Consider the following 13,785-nt stretch of genomic DNA (forward strand, 5'->3'; position numbering starts at 1 on the left):
TCAAATCTTGCCTCTAATACGTACTGCCCATATGACCTCAGCAATTTATTTTAACTTTTTAGTGTCTCACTTAATAACCCTTGCTATATTTTAAAACATTTGTTAATCTTCTTTATTTAAGGGAGTTTTCTGACCAGGAGCTCCTCGTGTCAATGAAATTGTAGGTATGGAGAAAAAAAAAAGATATTAAAATCCAATGGGGAGAATTTAAAAAAATGGAAAGAATTATATAAACTGATACAATCTGAAGAAAGCAGATCCAGTAAACCAGGCTGTACAATGACAATAAAGCAGCTAAGCTCAAGTGAAAGACCAGTCGTGGTCCCATAGGACACACTTCTTTCCTCCATTTGATAGAGATGTGGGGGCCTAATGTGGGTACAAAATGTCGCAAATACAACATTTGGTTTAACTTAACGGTTTTGTTTCTTATGAGAAAGGATTCTCGGGAGGCAGCACAAGCTTAAATGATCATAGCCCAGAACTCAAAAGGGTTTTTGTACATATATCGGATTGTCTGTGATGGCGTTCCTTGATAGCAGGATGGTTTTCCATGGAGTGGAACAGAGCACAGAGCCCCCTATTTAGCCACTTCTACATCATATCTCTAAATAGAAATTCCAAAAAATTCCAAGAGGGAAGACAAAACATACCTTCTAAAGAAACATGTGGTAGAAAAGGATTCCTGCCAGCTGTGTGAGACAGCTGTCACAACTGGAATCAATCAACAGATAATGATTCAGTGGAGAAATGAGCCTGTCAAATATGGAAGCCATGGGAGGGAATGGGCTTGAGAATTCCTCCTCTCCATTTTCTAGAGGATGCCAAGAGATCCCTTCTTTATCATTTGCAGCTACTACAAAGAGACTGGCCCTAGGAAAGTCAACTGGATTCACACCCAAGGCTTAAAAAACAAAGGCTGAGCTGCCCAAAATGGCAACTTCAAAGTCCAAAAAAAGTTTTCTATGGCTTCTCCCTGGGCTTCCTCCCAATGAGGAGACAATACTTGCTTTGTGTTCCCTCTCACCCAATTGATGGATGATTCCTTACTTCTTATAATCTCTAGCTCACTACAGTCCCAAGAAAAGATGCTTCCTTGGCTTGGCTTGGCTTGGGTGTTATCTACTCTGCCCAGCCTTTCTTGATGCCCCAAGCTTCCAGCTCCATCTCCCCATCACGACACACACCTATGTGTATATGTCTGTACATCTATCTCTATATTTATCTAAAATCTATAATTATATATATATATAAATACTTGGAGGGCAAGGACTAGTCTATTGTTTCTCTTTGTATCCTCACCAATGACCACAATGCCTGAAATATAGCAGCTACATAATCTACACCTAGAAATGAATAAATGAATGGTTTGGGTAAATCTCCAAACTCAACCTAATTGGGAAAAATAGGAAATGAGCCTTTCAGAACCCGATTGAAGGGACGGGGTACACAAAAAAGCCTGGTAATGATAAAGTAAACGGACTGCACCTGGAAAGATGGGAGACAAAGATGGAGAAGGAAATGCGTCTGCCTAAAGCGAAAGGATCCCAGGAAGAGTGACTCAGAGCAGTTGTCTCCTGAGAGATGCATCTAGCTGAATTCCTTAGAAAGGAAAGGAGAATGGGGAAAAAGCCAGAGGTGCTTGTCCCCACTGTCCACTGCCCTTAAAATAGAGTCTAGGTGGTTCTTTGGAAACACGAATGGGTCTTTCTTAAAAGGAATCATGGAGTTGGAGCTGCACTTGAAGTGAGGAAGGTGTTGATGTGAATTCTGCCTCACTTACCAACAATATGACCCTGGGCAAGTTAATTAATTGATCAGGGCCTCAGTTCTCCCATCAGCAAAATGGGAAAAATAGACATCCTTTCCACAAAAGATTTCTAGGAGGCTAAGATGAAATAATATACATAAGGTACTTTGTATGACTATAATGGCAGATTATTCATCTTGAAGAATCCTTCATGGAAGAGAAATTCTAGCAGACTGTGATTCATAGAATAACACCTGCCTCCCAAATGGAAAACTAACATTTTACTCAAGATGAAAAGAACTTTTGAAATTCAAGGGGCCATCATCAGATGACTTTCAAATCCATTTGTCATTTAAGTTTCAAAAATAAACTTAAATAAAGATCAGAAGATGCACATCTACAACCCAGAGATGAAACACAAAGTTTTTGTTGTTTCTCATGTAAACTTTTTTAAAATCTATACATTCAAACCAAACAGATTTTGTCAAAGTTTGTCCCTGTGACACAGGATTAAAAAAAAACTCATTAGAGCAGGGAAGGAAAGACGCAATCTTTTAGACCTTATAAAAGGAGGGCTAGTGGACTGCTCAGCCCACTAAGGACCTTGGAAATTATCTTTTTCTTTCTTTCTTTCTTTCTTTCTTTCTTTCTTTCTTTCTTTCTTTCTTTCTTTCTTTCTTTCTTTCTTTCTTTCTTTCTTTCTTTCTTTCTTTCTTTCTTTCTTCCTTCCTTCCTTCCTTCCTTCCTTCCTTCCTTTCTTCCTTCCTTCCTTCCTTCCTTCCTTCCTTCCTTCCTTCCTTCCTTTCTTTCTTTCTTTCTTTCTTTCTTTCTTTCTTTCTTTCTTTCTTTCTTTCTTTCTTTCTTTCTTTCTTTCTTTCTTTCTTTCTTTCTTTCTTTCTTTCTTTCTTTCTTTCTTTCTTTCTTTCTTTCTTTCTTTCTTTCTTCCTTCCTTTCTTTCTTTCTTCCTTCTCTTTCTCTCTCTTTCTTTCTCTTTCTCTCTTTTCCCCCTTTCTTTCTCTCCCCCTCTTTCTCTCTTCCTCTCTCCCTTCCTTCCTTCCTTCCTTCCTTCCTTCCTTCCTTCCTTCCTTCCTTCCTTCCTTCCTTCCTTCCTTCCTTTCTTTCTTTCTTTCTTTCTTTCTTTCTTTCTTTCTTTCTTTCTTTCTTTCTTTCTTTCTTTCTTTCTTTCTTTCTTTCTTTCTTTCTTTCTTTCTTTCTTTCTTTCTTTCTTTCTTTCTTTCTTTCTTTCCCAGGTGACTTTTTGCCCATGTCCTTCATGCCTACCTGTTGATAAGTCATCGGAGAGTGGCTCTGCAGCTCCATTGGTAGTGGGGTTTGGGGCAGAAGGGAAGCAGAATGTTTGCTTTTATGCTGCGGCCAGTCCTGCTGATGCGTCTTGGTCCAGGGTGGTGCTCAGCAGGGAGAGAGATGGCTGGTATTGGGGACTAGGGTATTGTGCCCTTTAGTCAGATCTAGGGTCAGCTTTGGCCAATGGCCATTCAAAAGGCTGGCCAGGCAAGGGCTTTACTAACTAGCCACTAGAAAGGCAAGCTTTACCAAGGAGACCCTGCAGGAGGGATGAGGATTCTGGACCTGGACCCCATCTTTAGATGACAGGTAATTAATGGCATTTGGTTAACGGCTCTGCTTGAGCAAACCAGAGCAGCTGGGGGAGGCAGGTGAGTTGATCAAATGAGCTAATATTTCTTTTAAAAGCATCACAGGAGGGTGTGTGCTTGGTTTGGTTTTGGGGCAGCAGGACACTTGGAGACAGGAGAGGTAGAGCACATGCTTTTCTCAGGGCAGCATTACTTGTCCTCGTGGCTTAGCACTAGGCAAGGACACAGAGAATGAGGCTGTCAATTTTTTTAATTGCCACAGCTGGAACATCTGGACAGCTCCACAGAATATGGAGAGCCAGCCTGCTACACCTGTAAACAGAACATCTGGATATGAGCTTCCCTATTTTAATTTTCACACTCTGCCCTCTTTCTCTGGCCGGGAGAGGTGGCTGGTACATTCATTCATGTTGATATGCTCTCCCTCTCCAGTTCTTTCTCTCACACAACCCAACAGAACACCCATATCCACAGAGACAGGCACCCACATTCTCTCTCTTTCTCCCTCTCACCTCTTTCCTGGCTTGCTGGACTTGTTTCTCCAGTTCCTCAGGTATCATCTTACCTCTATGGACACAGATTTAAGACTCAGTTATTGTTTAAATGGATGGATCCTCCCCATCACCAGTGCCTTTTAGAGGCAGAGTTTCCTTCCCTCCTCCCATGAATCCCATCCCATTACCTTGAGTCTGTCTCCACAAAGTAAATATTCTGGGTACCAATTCCAAGGAAAGATGCTGCCTTCTTCATGGAGTAATGACTCTGAATTAGGTGGAAAAGAGAAGACAAAAGTGAAACTGAGTCAACAAACTAGGAAAATAACACCATCTGGATTCCTGGATGGGATTCATGGTGTGATCTTTGCACCTTATTCTCTTACTCCCTGAGAAAGAGAAAAGATGCATATATTCAACATTGTAAAAACTGTTGACTAGAGAAAAGAACCTACAACTGGATCAAATGTCCTCAGAGAGCAGGTACTTAGATCAGTGAAGATGGAGCTGGTTTGTGAGGTAGAGGATAGAGAACCCAAACTCTGTCATTGATATCTGGGCAACAAGTCCCTGCTGCCCAGGGCTTCAGTTTATTCATTTATAAAGCGAAAAGATAGAACAAAGTGGTATCTAAGGTCACTTCCAGATCTAAATTTAAACTCTTAAGGTATGTATGACTTGTGGTTGACTCACTCAGTCAACCATTAAAGCATTGATTCAGAGAACCAGGAGGCATAGTAGATGAAATGCTGGATTTGGGTTTAGGAAGACTTGAGTTTGAATTCTACCCCAAGCACTTGCCAACCAAGTTGCTTTGGTCAAGTCACTTAATCTCTCTCAGCCTGTTTCCTCATGTACAAGATGGGAATAATAATAGTGCCTACTTTACAAAGATAAAATGAGACCTTGTATTAAAGCACTTTGCAAACCTTAATAAAAATTCTAGCTACTATTTTTAAATTAAATTTAATTTTTTTAGCTAATAAGCATTTATGTTCTCCCCATTCCAAGACTCCATCATCCTCCTTTACTGGAGAAAAGAAAGAAAGAAAAACCAAATTCTTGTAACAATTCTACAGAGTCAAGCAAAACAAATTCCTTCACTGGCCATCTCTAGAAATGTGGGTTTCATTTTCCAAAGTGAGTCTACCACCTATGAGGAGGTAACAATTATCATCAGTCCTCCAGAATCATGGTGCTATCATTACCATTATTATTTAAAAAACAGCTAGCAATATTACTACTACTACTACTACTACTACTACTACTACTACTACTACTACTACTACTATTACCAACACCACTACCACCACTACTACTGCTACTGCTACCACTACTACTACTACTACTACTACTACTACTACTACTACTACTACTACTACTACTACTACTACTACTACCATTACCACTACTACTACTACTACCATTACCACTACTACTACTACTACTATACTACTACTTCCACTACTACTACTACTACTACCACTACTACTACTACTACCACTACTACTACTACTACTACTACTATTACTACTACTACTACTACTACTATTACTACTACCACTACTACTACTACTGCTACTACCATTGCTACTACTACTACTAGTACCACTACTACTACTACTACTACTACTACTACTACTACTACTACTACTACTACTACTATTACTAATTAAGTTCCTATTGCCTAGCATAAATTAGGCACTGGGGAATACCCAAACCATATGCCTTCAAAATGTTTACAATCTAACAAGGGAGACAGCATATACAAATATAATTATATATAAAACATGGATATAGGCACTTAGATGCAACCAATCACCAGGCAGATTATATACACAAAACATATAAAACCAATACAAGATAGCTGTGAAGATTGTTGTTATTTAGTTATTTCAGCTGTGATGGCCCCATTTGGAGTTTTCTTGGCAAAGATAGTGGAGTGGTCCACCATTTTCCTTGAAGATTAGGAAACTGGGGTAAATGGGTGAGCTGACTTGCCCTCAGTCACACAGCTAGTAAGTGTCTGAGGCTGGGTTCAAACTCAGGCAGAGTCTTCCTGACTCCAATGTCAGAGAATGTACTAGAAAATGAGAGAACCAAATATGCTATATCTGACCCAGAGGACCTTGGGTAAAATCACTTCATTCCTCTGGGCATCCATTTCTTCATTAATTTTGTTGTTTAGCCATTTCAGTGGTGTCTGATTCTTCATAAGCTCATTTGGGATTTTTCTTGGCAATGATACGGGCATGATTGGTCATTTCTTTCTCCAGCTCATTAATATAGTTCAATTTAATAAACATTTCTTAAACACCTATGCTAGGTACTGGAGATATAAAGAAAGAAAATAATCCATGCCTTCAAGAAACTCATGTCCTACTGGAAAATGAATATGAATGTTTAAAATAAAATTAATAAATGTCTAAAATGAGAGACTTGGACAAGATAATCTCTAGAGTCTTCTGGTTCATAATTAGGAGCACCTATGGGCATGAGTGGCCATTGTCCTTTAAGCAAGGATAACTAACATATCTATAAGTAGGAAGGAGTGTGTTCAGGGCAGTTATGCTCAGCTTGATGTATTTCCTTGACTGGGTTATTTTTCTTCTCTTTCGTCAAGAATCTTTTTTTTTTTCCCTTGTTGGCACTTTCTTATTTCCTTTTGCAAAAACAAATGTAGAAATAACACCATTGGGGAGGATGAAACCATCCTACAGATGCTGGTGATCTGCCTTTATTTCCACTCGTTACAAGAACAGCAAATGCCCATTGACAAGCAATCAGGTCCACCGAAAAGTAATTAAGCTGCTGCAACATTGACCTATATCAATGCGTGGTCAGAGGCACAGCCAGCTCTGGGGAGTGGCTGCCCACCAAAGGTTGGGGCCCTCCACCAATGGCTATTGATTTCTCAGTGATAAATACTCGCCCACACCCCAGACATCTGCCCATTAGACTCTCTGAAAAGTCTGGTGGGGCCACTGGGAAATGTCAGCCCACTCCAGACTCAGGAACCAGCCAGCCCACAGAATAGCTAAAGTGGCAATCAGAATGTGAATGTCGGCAGGAGCGGAGGCTGAGCATCTGTACCCAAGGGCAGAATAGACAGTAATGTCGATGCGAACTGTGTGGGGACACATAAAAGTCGGGAAGAGCAGAGCTAAAGTAGTTCAGAGATGCCAAGAAGAAAAGAAATCCTAGAAAGAGGATGTGGGGTGGGGAGGAGAAACACCTTGTAGATGTTTCAAACATGCTGAGTCGGTATGTGTAGAAACACACACACACACAGGCTGGAGTTCAGAGGAAACAAATGCATTGAATGGCAGAAGAATCTCTCCTCTCGCCAGCACAAAGGAAAAGGAAAAACTCGCCCCAGTTCTCTTCCCCCATCAGACCCCCCAATCGTTCTCTTTCTTTTAGGAGACAGACAGAGACCCTTGGAAGACTTTCATTTTCACTCTATAAAGGCAGAAGAACAGAGAAGAAAGAGGTCAGTGAACCTTGGATCTGCCACTTGGAATGCCACCCAAGCCTCCATTGACTCAGTCACCATCCTGTCTCCACTTCCCCTTCCCCAGGACGATAACGGTATTATTTGTCTAATACTGTCCTACTGACACTCCCATCTGGTCCTTCAAACACCTCTGCAGGGCAGCGGCAGGAGAGGAGGAAGGTGCGATGGATTGGAGCTGAAAGCCTTGGCGCCCCATTCTGGCCGCACTCTTGTCTTACGTGCCTTTGGGCAAGTTACTCAGCTCGCTGGAATCCATTTTCTTAGGAGTGAAACAGGAAAGTCAAATTAAATAAGGTCTCCCCAGTTTAAGGGCACCAAATCCATCTGCATGACTGCTCTGTACCAGGATGGTGCTCAGTACTGAGGATGCAGACAAAGAAGAAGCGGCCATTGCCTTCAAGGAGTTTATATGCCAATGGGGAGCAACAGGTATGCATGTGTGTATGTGTATGTGTGTATTTCCACACAGCAAAACATATACACATACACAGTCTTTGTTTGAAGAGCTGCGCCATAAAGACCGAAATCAATATCTATTCCCCAGATATTTTGAAATCCAAACCTTGGATAGCTTTGGAGGAACGCCAGGTGCCTTTTGGACGTTATACTAACCCTGCTTAGTCAGGCTCCATCGAGAAGACAGTACAGTACAGTAAGTCATCCCTGACACACCTCAGCAGCTCTGCAATCTGGAAGAGGCACATCACTCTTTTTAGCCCTCCCTTCATACAAGAGAAGACGTCGGGAGTTTTTCCATGTCTTTTTCAGGGTGTTTGCAATACCCTATCGAAAATTTGGGGTTAAGTATGCCTTTCTGAGTTTCAGAACTGGTTCTGCACCGTCTACTGGTCTTCATGTGTCATCCACGGCTCCCACAAAACTCCCCTCAAATTCCCATTTAATGTTGGATACTGACATGCTCCACAGAGAAACTACAGCAGGGAATACCGCCATGTAGAAGGGATTATGGGCAATCCATCTTAGAAAAGACAGAGTCGAGAAAGGTACTTTCTTTTCTCCCCAAACTCTCCAATAATTAGCTTGGTTTTAATTATCATTTTTCTCTGTATAAACACATATATACATTTTCATATATATATACATACAGGTACATAACAAGACTATATATACATGTATGCATATATACATCCAAACAGGTGTGTGTGCCATGTTATGTTTCCTAAGAGACCGTAAGCCCCTTGAGGGCAGGAATTATTCCATTTTTGTCTGCATCCCTGGCTCGTTGGGTTGGTTCAACAAGTATTTGCTCATTAGTTGGCTGACATCCTGAGGATCCTGACTAGGATGATGAGGGAGGTGGGGAGGGAAGGGGGGACCCACTCCCTCCAGCAGTCTCTCCATTCCATGTTGGGCTCACTCCCAGCATTAGAAAGCTTTTTCTCATCATCAAGCCTACATTTTCCACTTTGCAGTTCCCACCCATGGCTTCCAAATCTGCCCTCTGGGACCAGCAGAACAAGTCTAACCTCTCTTCTACACAGCAACATTTCAAATGCCTGAAGACAGCTATAGTGTTCTCCTTTCCTTCTCCCATACTCTTAATATACAAAGGATGGTCTTCCTTCAATATTGAACGCAGACTTGTAAAGGAGTCTCTTCTCCATTTCAAAAAATTAGCCATCCAATTTTTATGTGACAACCTCCCAAGGCAGCCCGTATCCTATGCCGAGAGAACCCTAATGGGAAGTTCTTCCTTACATCAAAACGACATCTTCCTCTTTGCCCTTTCTTCCTGTTGGCTCCTGTTTCTGCCCCTGGGGCCAAGCAGAATAAGCCTAATTTCTCTTCCATGGGTCAGCTCTCCAAATAGTGAAGCCAGTGGCCCAGGTATTTACTTCTGTAGGTTGTACATCCTCTCAGCCTTCCATAAACCTCCATCCTTTCTCCAGCCCTTTCACTCCCTTCTGGACATGCCCATCCTATCTAGGTCTTTTCTAAAGATAGGAAAACTGGCCAGGGTCTAGTTAACACACGTTTGTACATGAGGCACTCGGTGACTTCCCCAAGTTAGGCATGCTTTGGACTGTGACAAATTTAGGGAAGTGATAGTGATTTCGATTTCTTGGTACTATGTTTGCTGTACTTAATCCCCCCAAAGTTATATAAAATCTTTGTTCTATTATGCTTTGGAGAGAGCAGTGATTCTCTCAGAGATACTGTTCCCAGAGTCCCAGAACCTTTGGCTCTAGGTGGTTTTTAGGTGCTTGACTGTGTGGCAGCCAAATATTGAGCACTAACTATCTCTTTCCTGATTAAAGACTGGGTTTTACTGGCTAAAAAAAATAATAAATAAATTTCTTGACACTATTATGAAACCTGAATAATCTTTAGATCACTGTCCATAGCTTAATGGAATCTCCAAGCATATTTGTGATCAGAGGAGATTTCAAAGCTTATGAGAAGAGACTCCAAATGAACACTCGAATGCAAATACCAACAATATGGAAATGGGTTCGAATCAAGAATACTTGTGATACCCAGTGGAACTGTGTGTCGACTATGGGATAGGTGGGGGGGGGGGGATAAAATGATCTTTGTCTCCAATGAATAATGCTTGGGAATGACCAAATAAAATAGTTATTAAATAAAATAAATAAAAGCTTTCATGATTGTCGAGTCAACCCCTTGTCACAGGTCCTTAAGGGCTTAGAGTAGAGCTAGAGAGGACCTCAGACATTATTTATTTCAGATATGGAAACTGAGGCCATGAGAAGTAGCAACTTGCCAAATGTTGCACAGGTATTAAGTTGATGAATGAAACTAATATATTCCATTAGCCTGGACAGTGCTGTGCAAAGAAGGAGGGATCTGTCTGAGAAGTTGCCATTTCTACTTGACACAATGGTGTCATGGAAAGGTCCTTCAACTGACAACCAAGAGTTGCCAAGTCTGCTATTGCCCAGCTATATTTATCTGAGGAAAGCTGCTTCCTTCATGTGGACCTCAGTTTCCTCACCTAAAAAATGGAGGGCTTGAAAGAATTAGGTCATCTTCATATCCTCAGCACCTGCACTAGTAGATGGAGACAACGCTGGTGACTGACTGACAATGTTCCTCTTGGACACAGTCTGTGGATGACTCCAATCCCACAAACCTGGGTTCGCCTGTAATGGTGGAGTCTGAATGTTGACTTTCTGGTGGGCCAAGGGCCAATCTGAGCCAATACACACTAGCCCGTGCTCTAAGAGCCTAGAAGATAATCAGGGGATGTCGAATATCATCAGCAGAGGGTTTAAGTTCACTGAATAGACTCTCTCACGCTCTTCCTGTCTTTGCTACCTGGTTCTTGTGAGATTTGGTGATTCCTGAGTCCTTGGACATACTCAAGTATGAGTTTTAGATGGTCAAGTGGATACCAATTGTGATGCTGATGAGTAGAAGTGGACTGATGTCCATTTTATATATTTTTTATATTTTTATTTTATTTTTATATTTTATAGGCTGACTATGTTTTATCGTGGAAGAAAGAGCAACAGAGCTTCCACCCAAGTGGGATGACTAGGGTTTTGCCCCAAGGCACCAACATGGGTGGGAGGCATTGTTCCCCCAAGTCATCTTCCTCTGGCCCCAAACTAAACCCGGGCCCACCTCTTTAATGAGTCTAAAGCCACCATTCCCAAAGTCCTATTGCTAAGCTATCATTTCTCCCTCCTACCTCCTTGGACATGGAAAGATCAAGGAAGGATCAAGGTCCTAAGACACTCTCTGGGAGCCAAACACCCTCATCATTTGGCATGATTATATCCCACAATGGCAGACTGTCCTTTGCCCCTTGCCTCATGCTGCTAAGTCTAGGGATCCATATACTTGCTTAGAAAGGACACGTCTGGGATTACACACAATGTCAGGGCACTTAACCAGGGTGCCTATCCAGGTGAGCTTTCCACGAACTGGCTTTGCTTGGCTTCTTCCTTGGGCAATTGCCTCAAAAGACATGAAGCGCCCTAGTAGAAGACCACTCCCTCTGTGTGTGCCATGGGACTCCATCCTTGCTCCCCCAAACCTCTTCTGAATTTTCCTTGGTCTACTAGAATTCCTAGTGATGGGTCTAAATGACAAAATGAACCTATTTAAAAAATAATAATCTAACCCATTTTCAAAGCCGTTCTCTTGAAATGATATTCTTGAGAAAACCAGAAGTATTAGCTCTCCCTGCTTTTTGTCTCCTGTTGGCAAGAGGAATAAAGTATGGACGTCTCCTGGCTTCCTTTGCATAGAGACCTTCTCCCGAGATCCAAAAGTCATTTAGCCCCATTTCAGAATGGTTTGATGCTCCAATTTCCTTTTACTCTGTTGAAACTTACTAGCTCCACCTTTGTCCCTGAGCTTTCCCAGGCACATCTTTTCTTCTCTCTTTCAATGGACTTGTCTTTCCCCTTTCCAGGCTTGTATTTCTAGGGGAGCTCAGGCAAGGTTGAAACACAATGAAGACTACAAAGGGCAAATGCACCAACCCAGAGCCATTAACACATGTCCTACTTAGGATGGCTTTCGCGGGTTTAGAAACACGTTTCCAAAGCCTAAAACAGAAATTCTTCATCTTTTTGACAGCTTCTTTTGCAAAAGAATGTTTATCGTCTACATACTCATTGAAGGAAATACCAAATTTCAGTAAGAAGTGAATGAAAATGAAGATGTAATTTTTTCTCTCCAAGTAGAGGGGTCCCCTGAAATCTAGCCATCAATACCTTGGGGGGGGTCTAGGAACATTAAGTTAAGAATTTTTGCTTTAAAAGGATTTTGCTAGTTGGCTCTTAGAGGGGAGGGGAGCATGGCTATAAAGAGGTGAAGGACTCCTGAAATGGACTCTAAAGGAAGAGAGAACAAGTTTCTCCAAACAGTCAAGGCTTCTCTTTGCATTTACTTGGGAAGCAACTCACGTTTCCCAAACATCCGTGCCTTGTCGCTGGAGGAAGACCCCCTGAAGAAGAGGCTCTTATTGCTATTGGAAATCAATTTCAGAACCCCAAGCCAAAGGCCTAGTGGACTCCTCAAAGCTTTCATCTGCCCTTCCTTGTATGGAAAGGAACTAACCAAAAGCAAAGGTCAAAAACTCCTTAGGAGATCAAGCTGATGGAGGACAGTCAGGCTGTTTCCTACTGGTAGCCTCCTATTGGGCAACTTGCCCTTTTCCAAAGGAAAATAGATTTTAGAAATAAAAGAAAATAGTGGAGAGAGGTGACAAAGTGGATTTGGGAATCGGTTCAGGCTTTCAGACCACCGTCTTCCTCCTATACTTGACAATGGCCTGGAGCTTCTATAGGAGATGACTTCAGGGTAGGGGCTGGGTCAAAGAAGAGGAACAAGAAATGGGGGAGAGGATTTCCATAGGAAGAATAGAGGAAATTCTAAGAAGTCAGTCCCCTTTTTCTAGGTAATACTAATCTTTGGTCATCCCAGGCAAAGCCTTCCTGTCTTAGGATCACAGAATATAAAGGTAGAAAGAATATTCAAGACATCAAGCTGTGTGACCCTGGGCAAGTCACTTCACCCTGTTTGCCTCAGTTTCCTCATCTATAAAATGAGCTGGAGAAGGAAACAGCAGCCCCCTCTAGTATCTCTACCAAGAAAACCCAAAATGGACTCATAAAGAGTCAGACATAACGGAAACAACTAAAAAACAACAGATTCTAAGGGCTGTCACAATATTGGGGGATGGTGAGTTTTCAAAAGTATTTTGATAACTGTTTCAGTATGATGTTTCTTTTGCAATACTGTGTATTTTATTTTATACTTTAAAAATAAACATCATCCTGAGAAGGGGGCCATAGGTTTCATCAAATTGCCAGAAGGAATCCACACACATAAAAGACTAAGAACCCTGATCCAGAACAACCCCATCATCTCTCCAGATGAGGAAACTGAGAAGTGGATAATATTAGTAGTTTGTGTAAAGCCACAAAGAGAAGTAAAGTTTAGAGGGGGAATTTGAACTCAGATCTTCTGACTTCACATTGAGTACTCTTTCTGCTCTAATGGCCCCCAGAACTCTCTATCAGCAGCTTCTCTTCCTCTGAGTCATTCCATGCATATATATTCCCCCAATCTAGTTCCTGGAAGTCACTGTGTGCCAGCTCCCAGGTCATTGTCCTTCCTTTCTCCAGAGCTTCAGGACTTGGTTCTGGTCCTTCTCTCTGCTCCAACCCCTGCCCTTTTAATATTAACAGTAATTATTATTAATTAATAATGAATTAAATATTTATTAATTATTAAAATAATTAATTAAAATCTTATTAACTGTAAATGTGCTTTCTCATGGAAGAGTTACCTATTTACTTTAAAAATATATTTACTTTAAAAAATTTTACTTTATTTACTTTTTAAAAAATATTCTAGCTCAGTGGTTTGGAGGTCCTGGGTTCAAATCCAACTTCAGATACTACCTAG

At 41.4% G+C, this 13,785-nt stretch overlaps 1 protein-coding gene across 2 annotated transcripts in view; it reads right to left on the bottom strand.

Moving 5' to 3' along the window:
* The window catches only part of GADL1 (glutamate decarboxylase like 1), a 216,951-nt gene that overhangs the window by 146,527 nt on the left and 56,639 nt on the right, over positions 1 to 13,785 (bottom strand). For both annotated transcript variants that reach the window (XM_007505216.2, XM_007505217.2), the window contains exons 7-8: positions 4,049 to 4,128; positions 3,879 to 3,933 (exon numbers count right to left, since the gene is read on the bottom strand). In XM_007505216.2, coding sequence (XP_007505278.2) covers positions 3,879 to 3,933; positions 4,049 to 4,128 — 135 coding nt within the window. The remainder of the gene's footprint in view (positions 1 to 3,878; positions 3,934 to 4,048; positions 4,129 to 13,785) is intronic.

Source organism: Monodelphis domestica, chromosome 5, assembly GCF_027887165.1.
Source record: "Monodelphis domestica isolate mMonDom1 chromosome 5, mMonDom1.pri, whole genome shotgun sequence".
Taxonomy (NCBI): Eukaryota; Metazoa; Chordata; class Mammalia; order Didelphimorphia; family Didelphidae; genus Monodelphis; species Monodelphis domestica.